This window comes from Aricia agestis, chromosome 18 (assembly GCF_905147365.1).
Source record: "Aricia agestis chromosome 18, ilAriAges1.1, whole genome shotgun sequence".
Taxonomy (NCBI): domain Eukaryota; kingdom Metazoa; phylum Arthropoda; class Insecta; order Lepidoptera; family Lycaenidae; genus Aricia; species Aricia agestis.
The window spans coordinates 11,474,069-11,498,464 of NC_056423.1; the positions used below are offsets into that span (position 1 = coordinate 11,474,069).

At 36.4% G+C, this 24,396-nt stretch overlaps 1 protein-coding gene across 1 annotated transcript; it reads left to right on the forward strand.

Annotated features, from left to right (window-relative positions):
• Positions 1-693: 693 nt before the first annotated feature.
• Positions 694-4,236, forward strand: LOC121736165. Its single transcript, XM_042127247.1, has 2 exons — positions 694-866; positions 3,398-4,236. The coding sequence occupies exon 2, from the start codon at positions 3,485-3,487 to the stop codon at positions 4,178-4,180; it is 696 nt and encodes a 231-aa protein (XP_041983181.1). The 5' UTR covers positions 694-866; positions 3,398-3,484; the 3' UTR covers positions 4,181-4,236.
• Positions 4,237-24,396: the final 20,160 nt, after the last annotated feature.

Sequence of the window (24,396 nt, forward strand, 5' to 3'; positions counted from 1 at the left end):
ACCTGTGTAGATATTATAAACGGCTTTTGACGTACCACGGTTGTATTTTTTTATCATTTTTTTGCACCAATCGACACGAGCCCGTTTTTGATCGATTGTCAAGTTGTGCGGAATCCAACGCGAACATATTTTTTTTACAGCCAAATGTTCGTGTAATATCTTATGTATGCTCGTCATACTTATGCCTAAGGACGCCTCTATCTCGCGATATGTAACATGACGATCACGCATTATTAGTTCCCGCACAGCATCTATATTTTGTGGGACAACAGCTGTTTTTGGGCGACCTTCTTTATTTTCATCCGTGAGCATAGACCGCCCACGATTAAACTCACTGTACCAGTGATAAACAGTGGTTTTTGATGGTGCTTCATCTCCAAAAGTTGCGGTGAGTTGAATAAAGCACTGTTGTTGATTTAGCCCACGCCGAAAATCGTAGTAAATCATTGCACGAAAATGTTCACGCGTTAAATCCATGGCAAATGAAGACACGCAATTTTCAAAATGACGCCACAATGGAAAAATAATTGACAGTCACATGAAACAAAATGTATTCTTCAACCAAAGAGTTCTATTTTCAAATGTTGTAATTACTTTTTAAATATTGTTCTTGTAAGTGGCCAGTTCCGGATACATAAATAGCAGCCCTCGTACAAAAAATATCTCCTTTCGTTGTCAAACAAGATACAAATTGGAGGGATGCGATTCCTGTGAAAATACGACTGGCTGTGACATTAAGATATTTAGCTACTGGTGACTGTTACAAGAGCTTGCACCATACTTTTAAAATATCAAGTCAAGTTATATCTAAAATTATTCAAGAAGTATGTTCAGCTCTCAATATTGTTTTGAAGGGTTTCGTAAAGGTAAATAAAACTATTTTAATTTCAATACAAAATAATTACTCTTTATTATAATTTTTTTTAAATATATTTATTTATAAAAATCTACATATTATTGTTACATATTAAATCTCGCCAAACTAATTCTTTGACGGCGAGATGCACTCATCAATAAAGTTTACAATATGCTAAAATACTTAATAAACTATACGCAAATAAAATTATCTTCTAAACTTTAAGTTACAGAACAAGAAAATAAAAATATAAAATAGTATGTTTTAACTAATATTCTAACACTAAATTATACTACTCATAATAAACTTAACTTATATTATTAAGTAATTAGTTACAGTCTTTAACTTTTTCTTAATGGTGGTGACAACTTTTATTCAATTCTTAACACATCTAAATTATTAAATATTTTAGGAACTATGTATTTATTCGTCCTCTTCCATAATAGTTATATAATATTTTTGGTTTTTTCAGTCTTTGCTCTCTTACTCGTCTAGTGTTGTATTTATTTTCTATTTATTTTTTATTTTCTTTTAGGTTGAGACAGAATATGTCTTTAAACAATACACTGTAGTTTGATGAGTGATTTTGTTAATATCCTTTTGTTATTTTAAAATATTGTAATATTATAATATTGGTACTTGGCGTACCATGGTAGAAATTTGGTAACAGGATCCTTATGTAATCGAATAAACTCCTCAAATTTTAAATGGAAACATTTAAAATTTGAGGAGTTTATTATACAAGTTTGGGGGTTGAGGCGCTGTTTTAATAACTGAAAGCATATGCTACTATGCAAATTACATTCATCATCATCATCACTAACACATCAGGGTCACTAATGTCACATGACTGTGTGCGTTATGCTTGAATTTGTTTATCTATTATGAAGGTGTATCCTGGATCCAAAGCAGAACACTTAAGTCTTTACAGAAAGCCTTATACAGTGTGTAATAAAATAAGTGATAATACTTTAGGGTGTGTACGTGTTCCTTGTAGAGATTTCACTGTGAAAGTAGCAGCTCTGAAAGACGAAAAAAATTTTTTTCACGTTTGTATGGGCAAGGCCCCGAGCGTCACGAGTTTCCCCATACAAAAGTGAAAAAAATTGGTCTATCAGCGCTGCTACTTTCACAGTGAACTCTCTACAAGGAACACGTACATACCCTAAAGTATTATCACTTATTTTTGTTACACCATTTATAGCTATCTAAAAGAGTGAAATTATTATTTTTAACAAAAAATTAAAACCGACTTCCAATTAAAAACAATAACATTATTTGTTATTACATGAACTAAAAATAATTAAATAATTCTTACTCTTTAGTAGTGCCTCTTTCAGAAAAAATTAAAACCGACTTCTAAGTAAAAACAATAACATTACTTTTTATTAAATGAACTAAAAATAATTAAATAATTCTTACTCTTTAGTAGTCCCTCTTTCAGAATTTTCCGAAACCTCAACTATTTCTGCATACAATCTTCATTATTTTGAGTCGGTACCAGCTCAGAATCGTGAATTCCATGACAAAATATTTTGGGACTGGTACCGACTTCAAAATTATTAAGATTGTATGCAGATATAGTTGAGGTTTCGGCAAATTCTGAAAGAGGCACTACTAAAGAGTAAGAATTATTTAATTATTTTTAGTTCATTTAATAACAAGTAAGTAATGTTATTGTTTTTACTTGGAAGTCGGTTTTAATTTTTTGTTAAAAATAATAATCTTCATTCTTGTTCCATGCCCGCTCTTTCGAATGCGTCAAGCAAGATATTACTTGATCCTGCTTGGACTGTTTCTTGCGATATTATATGAACTTTGGGTACATAATATTGTCTCTGAGGCAATATTTCTTGCGTTGTTGGTCTAATATGGGAACTGCGTTTTGATGAAGGACGATTAATTATTATTTGCGAAGATGTATCAGATTCAGAGTACAAAGAAGGCTGTTGTATAATGTGTGAGCTCGGAGAGATGTTTCGTGGCAGCGAATCATTCGAGTAATAAGAACCGTGTGCCGATGAACTACGACTGAAAATCGGAGAAGAAACAGCGGGCTGCAGCACTCGGTCCCTTCTGTGACGACGTTTGTTTATGATCAATCCATGGATTTCGTACATTAATTCGTCTCTTTCTTCTTTAGGGAAATCCCTCAGCTGTTTTGCTAGAAGAAGACCAAACAAACCAGCGTCATCATTTTCTTTGTCCTCTTGATGCTTCTTACTTTGTAACACGTTATTTAGTGTACTGAAAGCAATGTTCATGTGCTTGCTGGCTTCCTGTAACTCAAGTGGATTTTGTGCTCGACGTTTCTGCGCTTTAGAAGCGGTTGCAGGGTTTCTATTCTGCAAAGGAGATTGTATGGCGCTGTTTCCTGTATCGCTATTGTACACTTCGGTTGTACTGCTACTTCCTCCAACTTCAAGTTCATCAGTACGTAAATCTTCCTCCCCGCCTTCGGTCTGAAATAAAATAATATATATGCTAAGTTGAAAGAGCCGTGAAAACTTCATCAATTACAGTTGTGTATTTTTTTTTCAGATTCCAACTTCCGAGGACGAGTGGTTATCTAAATCAGGAGGCTTCCGATTCCCCAATTGCGTTGGTGCTTTAGACGGAAAACATATCATGATTCTACCACCACCATTCACTGGCTCCGAATACTTTAATTACAAAGGGCATTTCAGTATTGTGCTATTAGCGTTAGTTGATAGTGACTACTGTTTTATGTTTGTAGATATAGGTTGCCCTGGACGTATAAGTGATGGAGGAGTATATAATCAAAGTATTTTACGACAAAAAATTGAAACAAATGCTATCAATTTACCACCTCCTAAAAGAAACACAAACTTGCCCTATGTATTTTTAGCAGATTCGGCATTTGCGCTGGCTACAAATATCATGAAGCCATTCCCTGGACATCATGCAGTGGATACTCCAGAACGAGTATTCAATCAAGAACTGTCTCGCTCTCGTGTTGTCGTAGAGAATGCCTTTGGAATACTGTCTAGCAAGTTTAGGATTTTTAAAACCTGTATTCCGCTGGACGAAGTTAAAGCTGCTAAAATTACAATGACATGTATATTGTTACACAATTTCTTAAGAAGGAGCAATACTTCTCGGAATTTGTACACCCCTGATGGCACAGCAGACAGTTATGTTAATGGCGAGTTAGTTCGAGGAGGATCCTGGAGATCTACCGATAGAGGGACAGGTATTACTCCACTGAACGGTGTACCTCGTAGAAGTACAGAAAATGCGCTAGAAACAAGGGTTAACTTTATGAATCATATTTTCGAAAGACGAAATAACAGTCAGGCATAAGTTGCTTTAAAGTTAAAACGCATCTATTATGTTTAAATTGACTTCATGTTTTATGAATAAACATTACCCATAAGAAACTATTTTTTGTTTTACTTACATTTTCTTCACTATTGCAGATGCTTTTGCATTCATATACATCCCTTAAAAATACTTCCATCGCATCATAGAACTGCCAAATTGGTTTAAAGGCATCTTCTTCTCCAGCTCCTGACTTTAACGAATCTAATTTTTTTTTCAAATTAATCCGAAAGGTTGCCATCAAGCTCTCTTTTTTCTTCTTTATTTCATGCAATGGTATACCCATTGTATCTGCAATACGTTTCCAAGAATCGTTGATCTGAAAAAAAAATTAGATACTTAGTTGATATATAAAATCAAAACAAAATGTTTTATTTATAAATATTACCATAAATATTTTCAGAAAGTCTATATGGTCACTACCACCAGTTCGGGAGCTAACCCTGATAAAATCTGATCAGCAGCAAATCTAGCTTGTGCTTATTGAAATATAAAGATGTGAATCTAGCAGTAGTGGAGTTTGATTCCAATAAAATAACGTTAAAATCAATACATATAATAAGCCTTTTGTTAGATGCACATATTTTTGACCAAATTTGTTCCACAGCTTGTTCAAAAGAATAGTATAACCCAAAATGGAGGTCTGTATACGCTTACAAACATTATATGGCTCAGCTCTATGCAGGCCACTTCCATTATCCGTTCAGTCGAGAGACTCACAATATCTTTAAATTCCTTAAATTTAAAGTTGTTTCTAATTAAAATTAAAGTGCTGCCTCTAATGGCATTTTTCTACTGAACGAAATTGCTATGTGGTGATCATTGAAATTTATTATTATTTAAAAAAAAATTGAACCCGACTTCCAAGGTAAAAACGATATTCTAAATATAATTCATCTAAAAAGTATGAAATAATTCTTATTCTTCATTTAGTCGAATTTTGAAAAAGGCACTAATGAAGAATAATAATTATTTCATACTTTTTAAATCATATTAAGAATATCGTTTTTACCTTGGAGGTCAGGTTTAATTTTTTGTTAAAAAATAATAAATTTGCTGTGTTTTATTTTTTTTAGTTATCTACACGACCACAAAGCTTTATGCATAGATAACCACTACTTTATTGCATGCATGCATGCATGGAAAACATCCAATTTCTCAATACTCTAAGATCGCCCAATATGGTCGAAATTCGACCTTAAAATAAATAAATAAAATTATAAGCTTAAAATATCAACGCTCTTCTATGGATATTCTACTGTCAAAATTTTGACTTTATTCTTGATTAGACATAATTCCTGCGATAGCCGACAGTCTCAGATTAATTAAGTCAAATGATGTACTCAAAGTAGGTATCTCCATGGCAAATTTCAGCAAAAACGGTTGAGCGGTTTTGGCGTAAAGAGGTAACAGACAGACAGACAGACATACTTTCGCATTTATAATATAAGTATGGATGGCACGGCTCTCGTGACATACGCCACCCACACGTTAAAAAATATATGTGACACGGCTGCCGTATCATCCGCAATTAATACAGCTTAAAAAAGGATGACAGCCCCTTATAACCTTCTAAAGTGTAATTTGAGGGAGATACAATCGTTTTCTAAATGACACGGCTCCCGTGTCATACGCCACACGTTAAAAAATATATGACACGGCTGCCGTGTCATCCGCACTGAATCAGTTATTTCTGCAAGAGACAGGCTACTTTGTCTTATTATCTAATTAAAATAAATATTTGGAACATATTGTATTGTATATATATATATATATATATATATATATATATATATATATATATATATATATATATATATATATATATATATATATATATATATATATATATATATATATATATATATTAGGATATCTAGTTAAGTTTTCTTTATTATATATAGTCTGCGGCGCAGTTACACGTCACAATCAATATTTTGTCACGGCGCCCTACTCTACCTAGCTATTACAAAAAGGTACATAAATAAACAACTTTAATGATTATAGTTAGGTAAGCAGGTGGATACTAATAAACAAATTATACTAATATTTAATTATCTACCTGATTTATTTACTTAATTATTATTATAATTTTATAACTGTATATTTTGTGGTTTTGGATAATGATGAAGGATCGACTTACGGCGCGCCCCTCCTGCCTTTCCACGGCGCACCAGGGCGCCGCGGCGCACAGTTTGGGAACCGCTGTTATAGGTAATATAACTTGTCCAAATATTCAGTCACCTGTTTTTTATTTAGTTTTCCCTTCCTCCCAACAAGTATGAATTAAGACGTGTAGTATTTGAACAATAATTCATAGTTTTAAAAATATCACTGTAAACGTAGTTCCTGGCACAAAGTAATTGGAAATTGACTGTACTATACCTACACATCCTATTTTAATAAATAGGTACCTACCTAAATCCTTACCTAACTCATGACTGAATAAAGCAATCCGTGGGTTTTTACTATGACGTACCTTTTTTTTTATGTGATAAGGGGGCAAACGAGCAAACGGATCACCTGATGGAAAGCAACTTCCGTCGCCCATGGAAACTCGCAGCATCAGAAGAGCTACAGGTGCGTTGCCGGCCTTTTAAAAGGGAATAGGGTAATAGGGGAGGGTAGGGATGGGAAGGGAATAGGGGTTTTCTGTGAGAACGTGGTATTTCTCCGGTCGAGCCGGCCCATCCGTGCCGAAGCATGACTCTCCCACGTATAAAACCTTCTGGCTGGAACATTATATTATATTAATCAGAAGTCGGATTTTGTTGAAAGATTTTTTTATACTCGCGTAGGTAAGTAAATCCTAAAAAAAGGCGCTGTCCATGGGGCGCGAGGCCCCTAGGACCGCGAGGCCGTGGGCGGTTGCCCACACCGCCCACGCCTGACGCCGCCTCTGGTGTTAAGTGGATTTGTTGTTAAATTTGTAATGTCCTTGAAAATAATCCAGCTCCAATTCGAATTCGTCCTGTCGTTGACAGTTGCACTTGGCTTGAACTTTGGTTTTCAAAAATACACAATTTAACACAAATACCTACTACTAATTTACAACAAAGAGAATATAATCACTACGATTTACAATGCGACTTAGCTTAACTGACTTTTTAACTTATTTTATTTCATTAAAATATTCGGGAGATGACAATTTATGTACTTACTACAAAATATGCTGCCAGAAATATTCTCCATAGTGATTATATTATTATCTTGATATTCTCGAAACAAAAAAGTAAAAGGCGTGAAAACGTAATAAACAAAGAAATAAACTCACTTTTGAAATAAAATAATTTAATACTTTTAATACTTACAATATTCTTATTTTTGTGATACTTATTTCTAGGGTTCCATAGGCAGTTTTCGGTTTGATAAAGTTCGAGAAACCTAAAAGTTTCTTCATTACTCATCGACATTTTGTAAACAACTCGCCTTGAAAATCACGTGCGCTCTTTATCGCTGCTCCGGGCGAACTGATCGCGCGGCCTATGTGTGGATGGAGCGCGAAGCTTGCGACAAATGTCCTTTGATCTTTTGCCGGCATTTCCGACCCGCGCGGCAAGCTCGCAGATGCGTCGGCCAACGTCTAAATACCTACGGCCAACGCGCGAACGCCCGTTCTACACATTGGGCCAACGCGTCTGCAGACGCGTTGGCCAACGCGTTCGCCTATATCAAGAGCCGGCATAATACCGATTTTTTTCATTACAACGAGCTTCGATGCACTTTTAGTTCCTCAATTGTTCGCTTGAGCGCGCTACCATCGATTGTCCGCTATCGCGTCGCTGTTGCTAATACATAATACAAAAATTATGTTTGACAGCGATATTTGTACGATTTACGCCTGTCGCATTGCTGTTGCAAGATACATAATCAGCCAGCGGGTCACCTGATGGAAAGCAACTTCCGTCGCCCATGGATACTCGCAGCATCAGAAGAGCTGCAGGTGCGTTGCCGGCCTTCTAAGGGGTAATAGGGGAGGGTAGGGAAGGGAATAGGGGAGGGTACGGAAGGGAATAGGGGAGGGTACGGAAGGAAATAGGGGAGGGTAGGGAAAGGAAAAGGGTAGGGGATTGGGCCTCCGGTAAACTCACTTACTCGGCGAAACACAGCGGAAGCGCTGTTTCACGCTGGTTTTCTGTGAGGACGTGGTATTTCTCCGGTCGAGCCGGCCCATTCGTGCCGAAGCATGGCTCTCCCACGTCAAAAATCGTCTCCCACGTGACTGGAGTCAAAAATAAAACAAACAATGTATTTTTATTTTATCCAAACATTGTCATAACAATAACAAATACATGTACATAATATATTACATATATGCATCCAGTGACGGATTAGACCTTAATTAAGCAATTGCCTAGGGCATCACATCTGAGGTAGAAGAGTAAAGGTTCAAAGACCGATTCTAGTTGAGATACGGATAGGGGGGAGGCAGGCATGGATTGCTTAGGACATCAAGTAGTCTTAATCCGTCACTATATGCATCAAACGTCCAGCGGCTTTATTATAACATAAACAAAAACAGAGTTGTATTATAAACAAAAGGAAAAAAGGACAAACACAAAGGGCTTAATTATTCTAAGGACAATAATAATTAATCAGTAACATAATATTACATGTAAATTAAGCCTAATATAGTGTATGAATTAATACACATAATTCAGTAAGTAATTCACATTTTGCAGTACATATTATGGAACATAATATTATGTGAACATGATCATTGATCATACAAACATTTAAATAAGATTAATTTTTATCAACATAAAATAAAAATACCTATTTAAATCATTCATCATACTCCTGCAAAAAATCATAGAATTAACCTGGACCGGATCCGTACAAACGGTCCATATTATGGACCGTTTGTACGGATCCGTACAAACGGTCCATATTATGGACCGTTTGTACGGATCGCTGATGACATCGCTGATGACAACAAATAAAAATATTTTATGAAATTATTTGTGAAACCATTTTTGTTAAGACACAATAATAAAAACGCTACCAGCAGTATCAAATATTGAAGATTAAAAATTAAACATATCAATAATAAGATATAATTAATTATAAATAAAAATACTTAAGTAAGGTAAAAGCACTAAGACTCGGAACTAATAGATGACACTTACGACAAAAATAGCATAAAAATAAGAATTAGTCTATTTTTTTCTCGACACTATAAATTTTATAAGCTTCTCAAGCTATCTGTTGACGTAAAAAAATATATTAGGGACGCCTTCGGGAACAAAATTTTAAAATGGGATCAGTTTTCGTAAAAAATGTTACCGCGTCAACACGCGCTCGGCAGCAAATAGGTTAAGGAAGGCGAAATTTTGCACGTAAGTTTTGAATACATTTATTTGATTTTTTGTAATTTCTATTGATTTCATTGTATTAATGGTCATATTGTTTACACTAATTAATGTTTATTTATGATTTTTTATCCATTTTCCCTAACAATATAAAGGGTGTCTACTATAAGTTCTTGAAAATGTAAAAAACCTAATAGATGACATGGAACTCATATCATCATTTTGCAATACAACATACTAAAGTTATTTTGTAGTTTATTCTACTGCAAATATCATCAATATTCTCTGAAAATATAATTATTTTAACAAGCTAACAAATTAGAACTACTGTACCTAAAAATTGACATATTAGACCTTGTCTGATCTAAAAATCGATTGCTTTAGTTTTTTAGCAGTAAAAAGAAGAAAAAGGAGAGCTGAGAAAAGAAAAAAGAAGAGGCAAGAGAAGCATGGAGACTAAAGACTAAAAAATAAATTTGCTAGGAAAAAATATATGAAAAATAAAAATAAAAGGAAAGATAGTTTTAGCATGGAAGAAGAATGGATAGAACCTGGAGACAACGTGGATAATATTTCATATGCATGTAGTTACTATGATGAAGTAAATGAAATCTTTGAAAAAACGGCAAATAAAGACCTAATAATAGGAAAAATGTTAAATGTAATGTAATGTTCTATGTCAACTATTAGTTCATATTGGTGTCTACTATTAGTGATGTTCGTTTTCTGTGATGTCATCTATTAGTTGTTATGACTAAGTTGACAAAAAGACCAATAATATATTTTTTAATTGATTTGTCAGTGAATAATCATAATAGTTTTATTTTGTAAGAGTTACTGAAGACATGGAAGAAGTTATCAATCCTTTATTTTAATAAATATATATTTTACAACATTCAAATGTTCCATGTTTCCTTAAAGCGTCTGCCATTAGTGCTTTTATCTTAGTTATTTTTTAAGTGCAGCGGAACTAGTCTAGCTATAATGTTTCTCTTTTGTTGATCTTGTCTTACAGTCTGTGTTCTTGTAGTATATAGAATAGACTGGCCACAAGAAAAACATAATCTTCTATGACAAACTTCCTTCATTGTTTGGGTTTGCTCTTGTCTTGAAGCGGTGTCAGAATCTGAAGTCAGCTGTAATAAAACAAAGACTTAATTAAATAGTGTTTGTAATAATATATTCATAGAAGTAACAGCTATACTCTAAATGGTTTCACTGCTAGAAGATTACTTGTGAAATCAAAGACTTATGTATTTAAAACCTTTAATGTTTTTTCTGTTGTTATATTTTCAGGAGCTAGTTTAAAACATTTCATTTGTCAGGAAATACATGGAAGGTGCCTTCTTAGACTTTCATATGCTTATTCAGAAAATAAAATAGGTCTGTTTACGGTTCGTTTCAGCCACAATTAATCCTAAGACCTCATCGGTCCAATAAGAACGGAAAGCGTCGTAGGCTGAATTGAAAAACTGAACCGAACCAGTACGCTCTGGCTGAAAAATTTCTTCCTGACCTTGAAAAGTATCCATAGGATACCACTCAAAGTCAGCATCACCTCCATCATTGGCGTCGACAAATTCATCCTCGCTCTCACTATCAACCCTTCCTCGTTCGGAACCACGGCATCACCTTGCAATCTCCTCTGTCGTCTCCTCACTACATCCGTCGCCAAACTCACCAATTCGGGAGAAACGTCGGCATCAATCAGCCATATTTGGTGAAGTGGTTGTCCCACCTCCCACTGCCGTCCTCCTCTACGGCCCCTGATTGGATACCCACCCCTGCATGCACTCTGTCCTCGCACACCCCTGACCCCCCTTCGGCCACCACTTCTCCCGCTCGTTCCTCTTCTATTGCTGAACGCTATAGAAGCTCTTTCATACTCTACTTGCTCTACTGTTACATACAATGGGTGGGCATCCGGGGCAAAAAACTCGTCGCCCGTCGGCTGGTCACCGATCAGCGCACCAAACTCGTCGAATAGGAGAACAAGGGGCTCTGCAGGCACCGCACTGTGAAAGAATAAAAATTAGACTTGATTTATATCTACGCAGACATAAATTAACTCGTGAACAGCATACAACCGCACACTTACGGTTCTGCCGGAGATGACAGTGGCGAGCGTGACCTCTCCCGAAAGTCTCGTCGAGGCATTATTGGGTCGTCCTGAAAAAACATTAATACAATGAAGAAATTCTATATATATCACTATCGTAAACCTAATAAAATAACCAATGCATACCATTCGCGACCGCCTCTCACGGATCTCCGGGGACGTGAGAGGGGAGTATGGTGGAGCCTCCACTTCATCCACTTCATCTTCATACTAGGCCAAAATAAAAAGCATAAATACACTGCAATCCATAAGTTATATAAATATTTATAACCACTAGTTGATGGGCGACGACAGTTGCTTTTTTTTTATGAAAGAAGGGGGCAAACGAGCAAACGGGTCACCTGATGGAAAGCAACTTCCGTCGCCCATGGACACTCGCAGCATCAGAAGAGCTGCAGGTGCGTTGCCCATTCGTGCCCATTCGTGCCGAAGCATGGCTCTCCCACGTATAATTCATTTCATTCTTTCTATAAGCTAAACTAGTATCATATCTTCGTCTTTTCGGTGGGATATTATTTTCTATGCTATTAGTTGGAGGTAGAGCATTTTCTTTGTTTGTGTTGGTGCAGTTTGATTTACTTTCATACTCTATTTCTCTGTTAGTATGACTGTAACTGTTGCATCGTTTACGTGCATGCATTTCAGATTCTGGGCATCGTATTTCACTGAAATCGAAAGTTAGTCGTCTCTTCTTGGTGGTAATCTTGTCTTTTGCAGTTTTTAAAGCTACTTGCAGTGAAAGGGATGGAGCAGGTTCAGTGGATGGTGTTGCCTTACTTATTGGAACTTATTGGAAAGGCGTCACTATACGTAAAAGTGCATTGTTCTCATAGTATTCATAAAATTTTGTAATGTTTCTTTAGTGACGCTTTAAAAATTAAAATTAAAGCGTCCCTAAAGAAACGCTGACGTTTTGAAACAATATTTCGAACACAAAGTTTAAATAACCTTAGCGCAACACTATCTTTAACAAAACAATGCCATTATAGGAATAAAAAATTACCTTATAAGCACAGTCGTCCTTTTCCTTATAAGCACAGTTTAGAACTGAAGCGGGGGGAAGGATTCGTTTATGGCCGAAGCGGTTAGCTGCGCCATCTGTGGCTTAAATTAGGAATTACGAAGCAAAACTATGTGAGAACCGTTGCTTTTCAAATTTGCAACGAGATGGCGTTAAAACCCCATTTTTCAAAATTTTTGTATAGTGCCAGTGTAGGATTAAGGGTGCGAAATTATTGCGGGCTGAGACTGTACAGCCGGGCTTTTTAAAGACAATAGAATTTGGCTGGGGCTTCATAATATCATATTTTCTATGCACTTCCGATATTTATTTATTTATTTATACTTATTTCTACCATTACAGGTTTACCCCAATGCGATAGAAACATACAAATTAAAACTTACAACTAAATAATATTCAATAATGATTGTACCTTAATTAAACTAAACCGTACCTTATTTTATGCATAGCAATCCTTGTGAGTTCACTCTGAGCACAGCAGAAGACGTCGGTTTTTCAGACGCAACTACATTAATGTAGCGCAGTGCCCGCGTCAGCGGCGCCTGCTGCAGGAGGTTGGTGCGGGCGCGGGGCTCTGCGAGCAGAGGAGGTCGTCTTCGTCGCCACACGTACTTGTCTGGCATGTTCAGGTTGACCCGTGCTAGTATATCCGGGTTGTACAGAAGACCTCTCATAATCCGAACCACAAACAAGACCAGCGCCAGTTCCCTCCTGACCCCCAGCTGCGTATACCCTACCATAGCGAGCACGAACAGGGGATAGAAGGGATATACTCCGTACAGTCGTAGGTACAGGAATCTAGCAAACTTGTTCTGTATTTTTTCCACCATCTTACAATATTTAATTTCGTGAGGCGACCATACCACAGAACAAGTTTCCAGATGACTTCTCAGTTCTCACCAGAGCATTATATAGCACCATTATGCCATAAACATTTTAAGACCACGCGCCGTACGCAATATAAAGCCTTAATTCCTATAGGCCTTTGTACACACATCACTAATATGGTCCTTAAAATTTAACGCTGCAGTCAGTTTTACACCCAGGTCTTTTACGTCCGATACCCTGTGTAGGGGCGAGGACCCCTACACTACAACGATGGGCAGAAGGGAAATTGGGTTTACCTGGTGGCTGAGACAGCTGGGCAGATGGGTTGATAGGGCTGATGTGCTGATGCTCGTAGTCACACGACACTGTCACCTTGTCTTTAGTCTATATCACTGAGCTGAGGATTTATCGCGATTCACGGGAACGGCTAGCCGATATTTTTCGTATTTAACGATCGCTCGCCGGTAATGGACTGTGTCGTACTGTCACTTGTCAAAGGGCTTGACATCTGACAGCGACTCATGCGCAGTGTTGCCAACTGCCACATTCGTCGCGCTAAAGTTTGGCGCGAACACCCTGTGTATATCCTCCTGGCCGATCCGGTAATTATATACAACAGGAGATGTCGCCCTGGTAAAATATATAGCTACACACTTTTTTATATTAAATTCCAAGTGATTTTGCTTGCTCCAACTTAGCACCCTGTCTATATCTGCTTGAAGCCTAATGCAGTACAGAATACTTCTAATTAACAAATACAATTTAAAATCATCTGCATATTATAATAAATGTTTCGCTACCCTTACGACATCTCTTAAATCGTTTATCATGATGATAAACTAAAGAGGGCCCAAATTACTGCCTTGGCCAAATTACTCCCGACCACGTATAGTAGCAATCAGACTTATAACCACCATACTCCACGAATTGTCGTCTATCTTTTAAATAGCTAGCGAAAAATTTAAGAAGACGCTCAGAAAAACCAAACTAAACTAAAAAAAAGTTTAGTTAATAATATGTCATTATCGACTAAATCGAAGGCTTTTTTATAGTCAAAATATACTGCATCGATTTGGGCCCCGCTATCTGCCGCTGGTATCAAATCCGACATGTAGGACACAAGGTTAGTAGTGGTACTTCTGGTAGGCCGAAGTCCATGCTGCGTGTCCGACAGTCGAGACTGAACCTGTGAAAAAATTCGAGCATGCAATATCGATTCGAATATCTTAGCCGGAGACGACAGAACTGCCACCGGTCTAAAATTTGTTATGTCCGATCCCTTAGAAGATTTAGGGACCGGAACTACCCTAGTAGTTTTCCATCTCTCTGGGAAAATGGCAGTGCTTAAACACAGATTGTATATGTGTAGTAGTGGCTTTTCAAACACAGATCGACAGTCTCTAAATATGTACGGTGGAATTCCGTCTGGGCCCGCACTCTTTTTTGGTTTTAATTCTTTAAGCGCCTTACGTACATCGCCTAAGCCCAACTGATTTATACAGACCATATCAGTACCATCATCCCCCGCCTCCTTCATAGCTTTAAGTACATCTAACTCAGGGCGTCGGAAGCTGTAAACAGAATGAAAATACTCTGCGAACTCATCTGCACAGTCTTGTTCGCTAAGCACTATTCCGTTTTTCATTATACTTTTTATACGTTTGCTTTGCTCTTTGCCCTTGACATACTTCCAGAAAGATTTTGGATCATCTATCAGCCTATTTTCTACCCTAGATCTATAATTAGCAAGAGAAATGTGTAACATTCTCTTCAAAGTAGCCCTACTCGCAGAGAACTCATCATAGTCCGACTGTAGTCTACTAATTTTATATTTCTTATGTAAAATATATTTAAATTTTATTAAACTAATCATTTCGGCCGTGTACCACTCGGGGTAATTATAATTAAACTTTTTAAAACACACGGACTTCTTGGCACACCGTTCTAAGATAGGGTTAATTTTAACTATTATCAATATTTAAATTGTATAATATTTGTACTGATATTATTTGTACTGATGCACGGTATTGTAGGAATAGATTTTAAAATTGCTCAGTTTTTCTTCAAAGGAATCTAGGAGCATTTTTAGTGAACCATTTTTTTTCTCTCTCGTTTTTTTTGTAGTCTTTGTCACATCGCTATTGTTTTCGGTTTGTATTCATGAGATTTCAAAACCCATTCATTCCATGTTTACATTAAAGTTTAAATCTTTTTCATCCATTGAAGAATCAATACGTTTGTTTTTGCAAATATCACAGTCTCATTTCTTTGGTTTTGAAGAATATACAACCATGTTCAGTAAATTATCAAAATCTGCTGTTGCTACTAATCCTTCAATGACTTCAATGACGTGGCTTTCATATTATGCAAATTTCTCGTTTTTCGACTTTTGGGGAGTAAAACTGGGAACAAATTATCGGACGTTTTCATTGGATGCGGCTTGTTTCTATCTGATTAATACAAAATACACTAAGCTGTGCACATTGTGTGACATAAGTCGCGGACGCGACCTTGAGCGTTCGGACGTCCGAGCAGTGTCTGGCTGGCCGAATGGCGTATTGCCAAACTGTATACTGACCCAGACGCCCATAGTCTGTACTGAACCACGTCGCGCTCATTGAAAATTGGAGCAAAGTATATACGAGCTCAGACCAATCTGAGTAGGTATGCACTTTGCTCGCTTGTATGTAAAGCAAACTGTGACATGCGAATATCTGTAACTACCTATACAATGTGTTTAATAATTTCCCGTATATTTTTGTTATGTTGTTGTGTGTGGTTGTTATACCTATCCGTGAAACTGAACAACTTTCCCTAAAACATACCCATTGTGAATTATTTTGGGTTATAACGAAAGAAAACCCGTTGTACGAGTAAGTATTTTGAAAAATTTGAACTGTAAAAATTTGAACTGTAACAATTATAGGTACAGGCTGTTAAAAAAAATGTAAGTGTTTCCAATGACAGTATTTATTAATTTTTCATAAGAAAGATGTACTGACTGACACAATAAATTGTACCTATTTGTAATCGATGTTCACTGAAAATAATAAAGGGTTCCTTCAATCAACAACAAACAAATAAATTAATGAATCAAGAACAGAAAAATGCCATAATTACTATTTTTGTTTTTTGCCTGTATTGTAACATCGAATTTTGGCTTTTACTACATTTCTTACTAAAGGGGTCACAGAAAGGAGTCGATATTGAAAAATAAAGTGTCTTTAATACATAAATTTGTGTAATCATGTATAATCATAACTAAAGTAAATGTAATCATTAATCAACTACAACTACCACATTAACCATCAATCTTTTTCAATGTTTCTTTGCATTCGGCTGATTTTTATTAATATTTTCTGATAAATTATGTTTTCGTTTTTTAGTTACGTCTCTGCCACTCTGTATACGTCCTTTTCCTTTAGTTATTCCTCTGTCTTTTCTCCTTGCAATAGAAGTTGACTGAACACCAATTTTTTTTGATCTACAATATTTAACTCTTTGTGCAAATAAGTTTTTGGCTTGTTCCGAGGTTTCAATATCACTTAAAACTTTGTTTAATTTTCTAAGTAACATTAAGTTGCTGGGAGATGAGTCAGTTTGTAGTATTTCAGCCAAGCGATCACATTGTTGTTTCATTGTATTTATTTCCTTTCTTATGTTTCTCTCATTTTGTTGAGAATTTTCTACTGGTATAATAACGATGTCAGACGAATTCATTAGTGTGGGTTGGACTGAAGAGCTGGCTACAACCTCCTCGAAAGAATTGTTACCACTGTTTAAGTCGACGCTAGAATAGAAGTCCCCTGATGGTGTTTCATTTCCTAACGCCAGTTCTGCAAAGCTTTTCCTATCTTGCGATGTTATACGTGGTGATGTTTTGAAAATAATATTTAGTTTGTTTTCCATGAAACACAAATGTTTACAGTATCTTCCACTGGAGCCTTCAGGGCATTCACAACATGCAATGTCTACAGATACCGTGTAAGATTGTTTAGGGTCCTTTTCCGATTGCACTTTGTATTCGTTTTCATTTATCTGGTAGTATTCGTTGAGTCCCTCTACTTTTTTGAAATATTTCATGTAAATCATATTTTTGTCACGTCGGGAGTGTGCAAAATCTAAAAGACATAACTTGTGGTAGTTCTCAAAACTTTCCGTCATAAACTTTACCAGTGCGCAACTGTTGAAAACCTTCGACCTTTGCAACACTACATCCTTGAATATTCGAATAGAGGCTTCCACATAATTGTTTGTGTTGTTACCTCTAGTCATCAAGTCATTTCTGTAACACAGGCACCATTCTTTTCGTCTGGCCCATATATTGGTAAAATATTCAGTCAGCATAGTATTTGCTTTAACAATATGGTTCGATAACAATTTAGCAAAGTTTTCGGACGCCGATTCTTCACTTTCAGCATAAAGTATATCTTGAAAAGCTTTCATCACAACTTTTCTATTTTCTTTTGCAACTTTATGTTCAGAAAGCCATAGCCATCGCCAAACTGCTTGACAGATACGGAAGTGACAGAGTAATAAATTCGCTTGAGGGAAAACACATTTTAGAGCATTACGTTCCGCTTCGCTGTCGTCGGTCATTATAATAAGTGGTTGAAATTTTCTTGCTGAATCGTTTTCTAAAGCTTCTTTAACAGACATAAAGGCAAGAGTATAATTGGCTTCTGTATCAGCGGTGTGTAAAACACAACCAATGGGAACTGCACCAATTTTTAGAGATGCAAATATGAATGTCACTCGCGTTGATGTCTGGTCACAGGAACCGCTGGAATCTATGTACACCATTTCATCGGAAAATCCTTTTAAAAATAATCTCTTCATAATTGGAGTTATTATGACGATCACCATAGGATCTTCTTTAATCAGTACATGAATTCCTTCATCAGTAAAGGAAGCCAATTGGTTTTTCAAGACGGTAATAACATCGCGATCTGAACGTCCACCTAAATTTGTTTTACGCCATTTATCGTATAAATATCTAATATGACGATATGTAGGATTTTTTTGAGCATTAGCGACAGTTTGACTACCTTCAGAATTTAACACGATCATCTCATGATAGTGCTTCGCAATGGTGGGGGTCATACCTTGCTCGAAGTATTCATGGAACTGTCTTTGCACGGCTGGATCGCATCGTAAATACTTGTAAGCAGACGCAACGTGGATTTTATGCGAATGGTTAAAACAAATGTCAATAATAGTGTTTAATCCTTGTTTCAAAAAGGCGTCGTTTTTAATTGTATTTCTGTTAGTTTTCTTAAATAGGAAGTTTACTGAAGCTTTGCATTGAAAATTTCTTGATTTACCATGTTTTTTATTGAATGATGAATGCTGACAACCATACTGTTTACGGAATTCATATCGCTTCACAGTAGGACTTCGCTTGACAATCCAATTTGTGTTCGAAAGCTTGGAGAATTGTTGAACAAAACGCTTGCACTGTTCGCGCGGCGAATCGTTCTGCAGTGATGGCAGTTTGCACTGAATTTTTGCGTTAAATGTCTCATTATTCACATAATTGCTTTGTAAAATCGTAAATTCTATACACTGCTTCGCTAAGAATGTTTTTAACTTCACTTCACACATGTTTGAACACTCGATTGGCAAGTAATTGTTTTATTTGTGAAAGAATAACCTTGACACGTGCGTAATTGCTAATTAGGTCACGAACACTGACAAAAAGGCGTCAAGGTCGCAAGCGGCGCAAGTTTTAGAAGACAAGGCAGGCATGATAGCGCGCCGCGCGGGAATAAAAGAGATAAGATATGTCTGCACTCGCATGCATTTTGCTCTAAATTATCGATGCCATATTACATACTACACCAGACGCCGAAAAGTATGGACGTCTGGACTCGTATGTATTTTGCTCAAGTATTTTAAAGCAAAATGTATTTCGATTCAGACACGCTCTGAATAGGTATACAGTTTGCTCTTCAACTATAAAGGCAAACTGCGATCGAACTCAGAGCAACCCCGGTCTGGGTCAGTATACAGTTTGGCAATACGCTGCCAGGGCCCCCGCTGACCTACTGACCCTCTCGGATAAGCGACGGAAATGGTCCTTAAAAGTCCATCGGCCGTCGAGTACCAGGCCAAGATATGTCATTGATGACTTCACCTCAATATTAATGCCGCTTACTGTTACAGCTAGGCCCGGCGGAGGCGATTTCCTTGGCCCGTGAAACAGCAAGGCTTCGGACTTGTTGAGAGCCACCGTCAGGCCCAGCAACTGTATTCGCCGGACAATCTGAGCGACAGTCGCCGTCGCCAGAATCTTGGCCTCTCGTATCGTCTTGCCGCGACAAACGGCAAGTGTGTCGACTGCGTAGGCTATTTCCTCAGCTAAGTAAGTATACCCTAAACTTTTTTAGTGAGCAGACGACAGCTAAGGTTTCTAACTCATAAGAGTGAAGATGTCTTTCCTCCGGTGTCGTTTGCCTACTAAAATAGGCGACCGGCTTCAATACACGAATGTCACGCTGCCATTGCATCAATATTCCTCCAATACCGAGAGAGCTAGCATCAGTGTGCAATTCCGTTTCTAGCTTCGGATCATATAGAGCTAATACTGGCCTACTTATTAGCTTTTCTTTTAATAATGAAAACGCATTATCTTGCTCCTTAGACCATTGCCACGTAGAGTTCTTTTTCAATAGGGACGTAATAGGTCGTGCAATTTCTCCATAATTTTGTATAAATTTACGGTAATATCCCGTCAATCCCAAAAACTGTCGTACCTCGTGAATATTACTAGGTTTGGGGAAGGGCTCTACGGCTTTTATTTTAGCTTTATCTGGTTGTATCCCTGCAGAAGAAACCTCATACCCGAGATACTCTACATTGGTAGTAAAGAAACGGCATTTAGACAATTTTAAAGTAAGGCCATGCTCTCTAAATAATTTTAAAATCTCTTCTAATCGAATAAACATTTCGTCAATGTCTTTTGAAGGAATCAAAACGTCATCAAGATACGCTAACGCATATTCAAATCTTTTATTACCTAAAATTTTATTTATCGTCCTCTGAAAGACGGCAGGGGCATTAGCTAACCCAAAAGGCATGCGCTTAAATTCGTAATGCCCATCAGGTGTCACGAATCCGGTAAGATGCCGGCTACTTTTAGCTAAAGGACGTAACCGGACGCTAAATCTAAAGTCGTAAAGTAAGACTTGCCACTCAAATTAGTAACTTGATCATCGATCACGGGAAGAGGAAAACGATCTTTGCAAGTTTTATTATTAAGGGCCCTAAAATCTACACAAAGCCTCAGTTCTCCAGTTTTCTTCCTGACCATGAGTATGGGACTAGAATAGTTTGAAGTCGATTCCTGAATAATGTCGCATTTTAGAAGTTCATCGATAGTCTCCCTTACTTGCTCTCGCTCCAAATGCGAAAGTCGATATGGACGATACACAACAGGTCTATTATCCAAAAGTTCTATATGCATTTCTACATCCTTTACACGACCGACCTCGCTTAGATTAATAGCAAAACAATCCCTATAACTCTGTAATAAAGAGTGTAATCTATCAACGACATCAGAATCTAAATTTTCACCGACAACAATCTCACTTTTATTTAGAGGTTCTATTTTAGAAGTATCATCAGTTAAAATCCTATTAACTTGTTGTGTATAACATTCAATAAAAGGCAATGCACGCGCTATTAATATTTCAGACTTTAAAGTGACGACTTTAGGTGTTAAATTAGATACTATTAACAGACTTTTACCATCGGTTACCCTATAAGCTCCTTGAAGCAAACTATATTCGCGACCGGCTCCTAACGCATGATAACCTTGCACAAAAACATCCCCGGAATATTTCGGATTCTCAGTATAAACAGGTAAAATATTTGTATGTGTCACTTGGGTGGTATCTAAAACGTATAACTTAATTGGTGTAAAACTAACTTCCGATTCAAAAACATCGCAAGACGGACTCTTATAAAAATGTAATTGTATACTATCTTTTAAAACAGTTAAAAAGGGCAATTCAGTGAAATTTTGTCCTATTATTAGTGAGGTTGGCATAAACTCATTAGCAATTACCAGAACGTCTATAAAGGCTTCAACATCATCAATCTTAATTGTAACGTGTGATTTGTATAACGGTCGGATACAAGAATTACCAAAACCTTTAACAATTGGAATACCGTCGTAATTTTTAGGTAACTGTAAATTTTCGGCTTCACTCTGACGTATAAGACTACACTCACTTCCAAAATCTATGTACACCTCATACTCTTTATCATTAACTAATGACCGTTTTATAAACTTATTATTAGATTTGTCGGAAACAGTGATTTTTAAAGTTTTCTTTTCAGAAGACGAATCATTTTGGTTTGTTGTATGCACTAAACGTTGTATAGGGGTGAGCTTACAATCATTGTTATCATGACCGACTCTAAAGCAACGCTTGCACTTAACATTCTGATTGGGGCATTTATAACAGGGAACGGACGGTTAGGATTAACAGTTTCGATATATCTGTTATTAACCTATTCATATATCGGATAACCGAAACTATCTGTTAAGCAATTATTTCGGTTAACAGAATCCACAGATACCTTTATTTTTAGGATTAGGTTAAACCGAAACGATACAGGTCAACAGAAAAATTTCGGTTAATCGAAACGTTTCGGTATACCCTAATCCTAAAAATAAGGGTATCTGTGCATAAGGTCCAAAATATAACATAATCAGCGCGCAGCGCTGCATGTCTGTGCGTGATCTTTCGTCTCATACACACAAAGCATGCCGCGCCGCACGCGCCGTGCAATTGTCACTTTCACGGACTAGTATACGGACTAGTATGAAAGAAAGAAATAGATATATGTCATTGTCACCGTCTACTGCAGCCACCACAAGTTTTGCATTATTTGTTTACTTCATACAGATTGCTGCGGTAATTGTCATTCGGATCGGAAGTCGGAACGGTAAATAGTGATTTAAGGTGAATTTATAAAGATGCCTCGTAGGATATCTAATGCTGTTCACAGATATTTTGATTTTGACAAAAGTGCAAAATTCAGCGCATGTGGCAATAAAATGAAGGTAAGTACAAACCTACCTATTTAGCATAATTCATTATTTTATGTATAACGGACACGAATAACATGTTTATAATTTATAGAGGTACCTATTTGATTATTTTATTGTAAACGAATTACTAAGTTACTTATTTAAGTTATTATACAGTGAAATTGAAAGCTCCTTATTCGCACTTCCTTCATTCGCGTTTATCACTATTCGCGGATTAAAAAATGCAACCCAATTCCTACATTCCCAGCTAAGATTTCTTTATTCGCGGATCTAATCGTTACAGAGGTACATACATTATACCTATGCCTATTAATGTATAAATGATTAAAAAAGGAGTGGGTATCCTTTGTAACTGCTGCTGACTGCAGGCGAGCGAGCGAGCGCCGTCAAGGTCAATATGTACCTGTGATCGGGTACTTACGCGGTTTACTAAATATTATGTATGAATTAGCGCAGTTTATGCTTTATCGCTTTCTTTTTACTGACTTCTAAAAAGGAGGAGATTCTAAGTTCGACTGTATATTTTTTATTATCATCATTTTCAATCAATATTATTATTTTTTATGTATGTTCACCGATTTCTCCGCGAATTGTGGACCGTTTTGCACAAAGCTTTATTTCAGTACTCGTAAATCATTCACAAATAAATCACCGGGGCCTCCCAGAAAGTAATCAGAAAATTTATCAATTTGCGATAACTCTAAATACCTAACTTATCTCTTGTTTAAAAGCCTTACGAAAGTTTATAAATTTCCATTTTTTTTAGGAATATTATAAATATACGGATATTAATATTAAAAGTATATATAAAAAGGTACCTACATATAGAATCTGAAACCAATTATTACATAAAATAAACAACTAAAATATGGATAGAGTAGTTCGCGCCATATCATACCGGAACCAAAGTGGCAAAATACATTTTGTGTAGTAATTCTCGTACACCCTAATTTTAGATAGAGAAAATGCCTAATTTTTTAATTGTAACAGTTAAGCTACAATTAAAAATTAGGCATTTTCTCTATCTTTTACTATAAAACTAAAAAGTTTAAAACAACTCACGTTCTCGGATTCAAGGCGGTCACTCGGCGATACCTATAGGGTTAGGCGCCTATACTTATTACCTGACTGTGCGACGCAAAGGAGGGTGATATGTTTAAAAGCCTATTATGTATGTATGTTTGTACCTTTGTGGCGCTCTAGAATCCAAACGAGTAAACCGATTCTAATGATTCTTACGAGTACGTCAATCGATTGTCTTAGTCTAACAAGTGCCACTAAACACGACAGTCATTAAAAATCAAAATGGCGACAGCCAGACGCCTATTGGAAAAAAAACATGACAAATGTATCAAGTGGGGTATCGTTGAATAGGTCTTTGAAAATAATTATAAGGTTTATTAAATAATTTTTCATATTGAATGACCATTTAAGGTAAATGATAACGATTAAGTTTTTGTTACCTAGGTAGCCCAAACAATATCCTACAATATTTTATAGAACACACGTTCAAATTTGCTGGTACCGACTTCAAAATTAAAAAGATTGAGTAGAGAAATAGTTAAAATTTTATCCGAATTTAAAAGGGGAATTATTTAGAAAATTAGTTTTATTTCATACTTTTTTGTGTAAACTTTAGAAGTCGGTTTAATTTTTTGTTTAAAAATAATAATTTCACCCTTTTTAGTGATATTTGTTAAATTATTATTAATACATCTTAAGAACGTTTAAAATAAACAAAATGTTCAAATATCGACACTGTCGTCGAACAAAGTCGGATCTGCAAAATATCAACTTTACAGGAGAGCTGTTTAAAGTTTACGATTCATATTTTTCAATGTAACTTTTTACTTATCA